Consider the following 8269-nt stretch of genomic DNA (forward strand, 5'->3'; position numbering starts at 1 on the left):
GTGTGTCTGTGTCTATTTCAGGAAAAGGACTCAAGCCTGGAGCCCCAGCAGCACTTTAACGCACTTGACATGGGTGCCTCGGGTCTAACTACCAGTCCTTCGCCATCAGCGTCCTCAAGGAGTTCCCACAAGTCCTCGCACACAGCCATGTCAGAACCCACCTGTGAGTGCCATTGCATGGATGGGAAATGAATGGGAACCCCATCAGACCAGGGGCACAGAGTTACACAAAGTCCCAGACTGAGTTGAGCCAGGCCATCTTACCCAGAAAGCCCAGTTTACACTGTATTTCACACCACACTGATGGTGTTTTCTCATACATGTTAGTTAGGGTTTCTATTGGTATGACGTAAAACACACACACACACACCATGATCAAAAACCAATGAGGGAAGGGATGGGTCTATTTCATCTGTCATCCAGGGAGTCAGAGCAGGAACTTGACGCAGGAGCTGATACAGAAGCCATAGAGGAGTGCTGCTTATTGGCTTGTTGCTCCTGGCTTGCTTCAGCCTGCTTTCTTATGCCACTTAGGACCCAGGGGTGGCACCACCTACAATCAAGAAGTTGTACTACAGGCTTGTCTATAGGCCAGTCTGGTGGGGGCATTTTCTCAATTGAGGTTCCCTCTTCTGAAATGACCCCAGCCTGCGTCATGTTGACATAAGAACTAGCCAGCACACCATCCCCTGTCTGTACCCTGGCATGACCCTAGTTTCCTTACAGCCACGCCAACCAAGCTGATGGCTGAGAAGAGCAACACGGTTTTGCCAAGATCGGCCGCCCTACCCCAGGAGTTACCAGTGCCGGGACTCAGTCAGGCGGCCACAATGCCGGTATGTGTGGGATCTTCTCAGCAGGGCATTGCTGCCTTGAGACGTGGGCTGAAGAGCCACGGGAACACACGGAGGCTCTCCAGGGAACCAGTCTTACTTAGGGCATGAGGGGACAGGATGAGGTATGGTGGGCAGGGAGGGAGGCATGAAGCCGTGGTATTCATTTAGCAACTAATTTTAGATATTTTTTTATTGGAAAATGGGCATGGATATGTACTTGCAGAATACAAAATTCAAGTGATTTTAAAAATAGGACTTAGTGCTTCAATCATAAGGGTCTGTCTCCTGAGCCTCTAGGGGCCCTCCTGTTTGAATCTCATTCTACGTGTGACTTTGTTCAAGAAGACTGGTGGCAGGCTATGGTGCTGATGTATGCCATACCTCTCCATAACACCATAGATTGTTGACCTGTACACAAAGTCATCAATAGACCACATTTTGTCTTGGAGGGTGGCCCAGGGTGCTTCTGTCTCCCCCAGACGTGCAGGGGACACAGAAGAAGCCAAGTGAGCCTCTGGAGGGTGAGACAGCCTCTGGCGGGCAAGCCTGCACCTGGGATTCTCCCTGGCATCACACCTTCCTGATGCCACTTCCTCCCATTGCGGTCCTGAGCGATGCTTTCTATGCAAACTGCTTCCTACAGCCCCTCGGGACTAGGCGCACTAGAGGATAACTTCAAAAGAGTCTTCTTTCTTATCTCCTGAAAACATTTAACAGCCCATGAAACTGGGAGTCGTAGCTCTTATTTCTACATATTATTTCCCAAGTGATCAGGAAATGACTCCATTGATGACATCTTAGAACAAATGCACTGGGAGAAGGGTAGCCTGATCCTCATGGAAGGAGTCTGTGTAGCACAGGGCAGCGGAGGGAGACAGAGTGGAGCTGCCAAGGGCAGGCAGACATCAGCAGCCTTGCCTAAGACATGGTGGTGGGGAATCATATACTCTGAGAGCACCCAAAAGTGGCTCAAGAGCCACAAGTGTCTTAAACCAGCCGTGGGTCGCCCTTAACTTTGTGTCCTACACCGGAGCCATTGCAATCAGGAAATAGAGGCCTTAACTTTTCTGTAAGTCTTCATTCTAAGACTTGCAGCTAGAAAACCCAGCCAGCAGAGGGCTGGGCCCCTGAGCAGTTTGGAAGTGATCTTTAATAAAGCCCCCCTTTCTCACCAGGCTCCCCTGCCTTCCCCGTCATCCTGCGACCTTGCAAAGCAGCTCCTGCCTCAGACAATCTTGCAGAGTCCACCTGCTCCCGTGACACAGGTGAGTCAGAGACTGGGAACAGAGGGACGTCTTCTGAGTTTGTGAAGGTTTTCACACTACTATGTATTGCACATGCAGCACCAACTAGGGTCTGAAGTGGGGGGTTTTACCCCAAAGTGCACATGGGACCTATCTAACAGTGGACTTCCCTATCAGCGCTGTCCTCGGCTGTCTCTCGTGTCTTCTCACTTCGTGTTCTTTTCCCCGGTGTCGGATTTTTGTCTTCACAATCATCTCTGTTCGTCATGCTGCTATTGGTCTGCATTCTTCTCATTCTATGTACCTCCAAACTTTAGGGAAGGTCTGAATTAGACAAAGCATCATAGAAGATCCCGGAAGGCTCTAGACGCTATTAATCCATTGCGATAAATATCATGTTTCTTTTAAAAGGGGGTGCATTATAGCTCTGTGGAGCAATCCTTCCTTGTTTTGGTAACTCTCGGTGAGTTCTTGCTTGGGTCAGTCCGAGAGCAAGGCGTTAGGGATGCAGGAATGCTTGTAACACGGCCCTCACTCTTAGTTTGTAGAGTCAAGGGGGAAGTGGTCAGGTAACCAGAGAAACCACCTCTTGCAGATGCTTCACAGGGCCAATTAGACATAGTCTGTCTAGGACAGCTTCCTGGAGGAGGCATCCCTTGAATTGGCCCTGAAGAATGGCTAAGAGATTGGAGATGAATAAATGGTTGACAATAGAAAAGAGAAACATTTTAGAGAAGAACTGTGTCACGCCCCACTTGCCTGGCTCAGGGCAAGAGCCCCAGCATGAAGCCATCCATCCACTCTGTGGTCACGGGGAGTATTGCACAGAATCGCTTCTGTTTCCACTGTTAAGCCCAGAGCTTAAGTTTCCTTATAGGCATTTGGCATTGTCCCAATCTCTGGTCCCAAGTTGTACCTGTGTCCCAGATGGCCATTCGCCAGCACCTCAGCTTCTCAGAGTTTGGCTGTCTCTCTCTGTACAGCTCCGAGATTGCTGATGGGAACATTTCGGAACATATGCCCTCGTAGAAGTGGCTTCGGATGCTTTCCTGGAATAAGAAAGACGTGTGTTAGCATATGCTTCTTGCTAGCGTCTGACTTGAGCAGTGATATCAAAGCTGTTCAGCCAGAGTCTCCTCATTAAAATAGTCCATCTTTATCCTCATCGGGGGAAAAAGAAAATCAGAATAGTGTTCTTCCTTTTCAAGTTCTTGAGATAGATATGGTATGAAATGCGTGATCCGTTCCAATCCAAAGACACAAGAAGCAAGACTCCCTTTCACTTCTGGGCCTTGCGTCTCAGAAAAAAATTTTAAAAAGTGTATTGTTATAATACCTAATGGTAGATGGCCCTTTGGGAGTTCTAATTTTTTTTCTTGAAATCGACGTATTACTAACTATTCTTGGTCTGTGGTATGCTCTATACATGATAACAACTGTATTTAAGATTTATTTTTTATTTATATTGGTGTCTATGCATACCATGTGCATGCAAGTGCCCACAGAGGCTAGAGTATCAGTTCCTCTGGAGGCAAAATTAGAGATGATTGTGAGCTACCATTAGGTGCTGGGAACTGAACCAATCAGGGTCTTCGGCTAGAGCAGCAAGTGTTCCTAATGCCGAACCATCTCTTCAGCCCCAACCACTGTATTCTTTAAGACAGTCTTACGAAAAACAGACAGACTGGTTCTGAGACCTCTCCAGACAGCTCAGGTCCCGGTGTTTCCATGGAGCCTGCTCACACCCTCTCACATCCTGCAGGTCCCTCTGGTGATGAGTGTCCAATCCAATGCCAGTACCCTACCAACAGCTGTTATCTGTAGTGTTGCAGAATAGCAGTGAAAAGGCATGCCTGCGCATGTCTGCACATGTTCAGTATGCATGTTCAGGGTGCACTAAAAATGCATCTGGTCGGTAGAGCCACACTAGCCAACTCTCCTGACTTCTCAAGTCCTTCTCCGAGCTACTGCAAGTGAGAGAAGATGAGATGCTATGATTTCCCTTCAGTTATGTACCTACCTTCTGTTATTGTATTGTCCTGTGGCGAGGGCAGGGTGTAAAATCCATGTCTTGGGAGACATTTGTCTGAGTAACTCATAATTTTACCAAAAGCCTCTTTCGCTTCATACTCATAAGTTAAAGTAGATTCTCCTATCACAAAGGGGCACTGTCATAACTGTAGTTCAGTGATAGGATACCTATCTAGGCCGTGTAAGGCCTTGAATTCAAGCAAAACACACACACACACAGAGAGAGAGAGAGAGAGAGAGAGAGAGAACACTTTCTGTTGGTATGCTGTTCCAAAATGGTGCATCTTCCAGAAGATTCTATCTGCATTCTCAACTCCACTGCCCTCCTTCCTTTGCCATGTAGGAGAGGTCAACGGCCAGAGTAGAAAAAGGACAGATTTCATGGATATTTGCAAAAAAGACGGTGGACAAGCAACAGAGCAGGAAGATACAGGGGTAGAGGTTGAGGAAAAAAGAGGAAGTCACTGTTTAAAAAAAACGGAAGAAAGAGAAAGAGATGAGGAGGAGAGAGAGGAAGAAAGAAGAAAGGGAAGGAAGGAGAGAGGTAAAGAAGTAAGAAAAGATAGCAGAAGGAGAAAGAGGAGACAGAGAACGGGAAACTGCAAACCTAGCAAATTTGCCTCAAAACATAGGCATCAAGCTGGGTGTGGTGACATACAATTTGTGATCTCAGCACTCAGCAGATTGGGACAGGAGGACTGCCATGAGTTCAGGCCCACCTGAGCTACATAGCAAGAGCCTGTCTCAAAAAGACGGGCGAAGGGAGGAATGGGAAAGGGACGGGAAGGGAAATAAGAAAGAATGGAGAAAGCAAGCCCTGAGCAGGGATTGTGCACCCAAGGAAGGCCACCCCTACGTCTCTCTTTTGATTTCCAGCAAGGAAAGAGCCCTTGTTGAAGGAGATGTAAAGGAGTATAGAGTTTTCTAAGGCCAATCTCAGTTTCAGGAAGGGATTCAGAGCGGGGAGCAAGTTGTTCAGGTGAAACAAACTTATGGTTCATGTTATGGGGCCCCCTCGGCCATGACCATCCTGGAGGCAAACATCACCTTGTCCTTGCCCATAGTTCCATCCTGTGTGACTCTGGGAGGCAATGGTGAGTATGGGGAAAGGGTGAGAAGACCTCAATGGAACCAGGCCCATTAGGATCAAATTGAGGACGGCAGGAGGGCTTGCTGCCATCATCAGCACAAGGAAGGTTGGCTAAAGACCCTCGGAACACCTAGCCCTTGTTCTAGATTCTGCCTCCTTCAGAACTAGGCAGCGTTTTCTTCAGAGATATTGAGGACAATGGCTGAAGAATAGGAAAGAAAACCCTGTAAGATTGATTCATCAGGATGGTGGCAAGGGTAGTCTCAGGCTGAAATAACTCTTTGATCTGATTTACCCTTTTTTAAAAAACAATTCCTTTTGAAGTTTTCAGCACAATTCAGCATGTTCCAGACCATTAAAGAGCAGCTGGAGCAGAGGACGCGGATCCTGCAGGCCAACATCCGGTGGCAGCAGGAAGAGCTTCACAAGATCCAGGAACAGCTCTGCCTGGTCCAGGACTCCAACGTCCAGGTGATGTGCCCCACAGGCTGGCCTCTGCTCTCCTTAGGATACACCTCTGTGCAGGCAGGACGTCCCCCCAAGTCCTTGTGCCCTGTGTTACAGAACCTAGCGTGCTTAGGAAGCACGTGGCAACTCCCCCAGACAGATCACGTGAAACAAACTTGAAATCCACTCGGGGTCAGACTTGAGATCCTCACAGTGTCCTGTTCCTCGCCCCTCACTTCTGTGGGTGCATTGCATTTCTGTTTTCTGTCCCTCCTGAATCTCCTTTCTGGAAACCATCATCTGGTTTCCCTGCCTAGATGTCCCCTCGGTCATGGATTCCACCTCCCAGGACCTCTATAGCTAGGTTTCATAGAGCCAGGCCAGGTCACTGCAGAGAGCTCTGCTGTCTTCTCTGACAGAACAGGAGATGAGAAGCCATGCTACCTATTCTGTAGCCTAAGGAAGCAATAGAGACAGTTGGTCTGTCACCCTGCCACCCCACTGGTGAAAGTCAGTGGGGACACTCCATAGTCTGACTACAGTGGCCTATGCCATAAACCCAGATTCATCACTTGGAATTTTTCTAAGAATCGTTTGTTTGTTTGGGTTTGTTCATCAGGGACACAAATATCAGATCTACCTCAAGGATAGGTTACATGGACTCCCCCACCCTTGCGGAGAGTTATGCATATTTTAGTTCAGGACTGCTTAACTTTATGGAATTGGGCCCAGCCTTTAACTGCCGACGACGTCATTGTAACTAACCTTGAGACTGTCTTGAAAGCACCAAGCATTTGTAGCCACCTTAGGCAAGATACAGAGGGCAGAAAGGACAGATCAGGACAGTGGCCACAGAATTGTCCCCACTGCTTACACTTCTGTCCACACCGACGCCCCCGAGCATCCAGCAGCGACAAGCACACCATGGTGGGTACTGAGGGGCAAGACTTACATATGACAGTGTGGTTTCATTGGATGGTCACAGAATCCTCTCTCCGGCCATCCTGATTCCCTAAGTACTCGTCAGCTCTGCTGGGAGGTTCAGGGGACCTCGGTGGCACCTGCTGATCCTGTCCTTCCAGCCCCTGCATGGCACTCTTACCAGAAGGGACAACCTAAGATACACTTGTGCTGAAGCGCGCGGAAAACCTTCTGTGTTCTTGCAAGCCTTCCTCGGCGAGCTACACTCTCCCTCTGCTGCAGTGACTTCTCTGCCTGGACACGGGTAGACGCTAGAGCAGTTCTACAAAATTAAAAGCGTGATCATCGAACTGTCAGATTCATAAAAGGCCACTTGTTACTCATTCTTCCCCAAGCGCAGTATTTTTTTCTCCCGCGCAGATCCATAACCTGGTTGCTAGCCTTGAACTTGTCTCGCTTCAATTACGTTAATGGAATTTTTATACTAACAGGAAGGGGGGGGCTGAAACAGAAAGTGCTAAAATGCAAGGTAGGCGTATGAACATCCTCCAGAGCGCCTGGAGCCTTCTGCTTCCTGCCTGTGCCACATTAGAGCGAGGCTTTCAAATAATAGGCAGCAAAGCTACCACTTTTGCTCCCAGCTGTAAAGAATAAGATGTTTCCCCACTAGGGACCCATTTTGTGAACCCCTCCCCCCAAAGCATAGATGTGTACCTGAGTTCTACAAGGAGCCGTGGGAACCTAGTCCCCCTGTGTGTGCCTTCCCTGTGGATATAGACTGTTCTAGTGCTCTCCAGGCTTGGAGATGCCAGGTCCTAAAGTCCAGGACTCTCTGTGGCTATGTCCTTCAGTGTGCGCACCTCCCTGCGAAAACCAACCTCTCACCTCCGTCTGCACCGTAAGCTCTCCCGTGCACACCTCCCTTGGGGAAGTCATGCACACCTCCCTTGCTGAATCTATGCCCTCCAGTGTATGCGTCCCTGTGGAGAAAAGGAACCCGAATGTACGTCTTCCTTCTAGAAGCCAAGCCCTCAGTGGACACCTCCGCTGTGATGCCAAGCCCTTTGGTGCACATCTTCCCGGTGGAAGCTAAGCCCTCTGCTGCCAGCCTTCTCTGCATGCATTCCTCTGTCCTCATCTTCGCAATGGAATTTTCCAAAAGAACATGGAGATCCACAGATAATCAAACCAGAGAACATCTCCTCCAACCGCCTGACTTCTTGTTTTTCTGCAAGACTTAAATACATCCTGAAACTCCTACCAAAATGTGATCCTTGTTTTTTTTTTTCTTAAAAAAAAAAAAAAGCCGATTCAACCATAAATATAAGGAAGTGGAAATGACTATAGCCTCCCCACACCTCTACCCCACACACCACCAGAGAGGGAAGACAGAAGGATGATAACATATTGGCGATCGCTGAAGCCTGGGGATGATGTCATAGCATAAGGCCTCCTATATTAATTACTTCTGGATGTCCTTTAATAATAACAATAATTTGCAACACTAGGCAGGTATGAAGAGTGGAAAATTACACATAAGTGTGGCCTATTTTTTCTAACATACTTTTCTTACTTGGTTCAAGGAACTATTTTTCTATAAAACTGACCCCAGCCGGGCGGTGGTGGCGCACGCCTTTAATCCCAGCACTCGGGAGGCAGAGGCAGGCGGATCTCTGTGAGTTCGAGACCAGCCTGGTCTA

General features: G+C 48.3%; 1 protein-coding gene across 1 annotated transcript in view; it reads left to right on the plus strand.

The window, feature by feature from the left end:
- The window catches only part of Npas2 (neuronal PAS domain protein 2), a 186131-nt gene that overhangs the window by 151509 nt on the left and 26353 nt on the right, over window positions 1–8269 (plus strand). The window contains exons 13-16 of the mRNA XM_005359963.3: window positions 22–163; window positions 727–836; window positions 2012–2101; window positions 5526–5672. Coding sequence (XP_005360020.1) covers window positions 22–163; window positions 727–836; window positions 2012–2101; window positions 5526–5672 — 489 coding nt within the window. The remainder of the gene's footprint in view (window positions 1–21; window positions 164–726; window positions 837–2011; window positions 2102–5525; window positions 5673–8269) is intronic.

This window comes from Microtus ochrogaster, linkage group LG2, assembly GCF_000317375.1.
Source record: "Microtus ochrogaster isolate Prairie Vole_2 linkage group LG2, MicOch1.0, whole genome shotgun sequence".
NCBI classification, from domain to species: Eukaryota; Metazoa; Chordata; class Mammalia; order Rodentia; family Cricetidae; genus Microtus; species Microtus ochrogaster.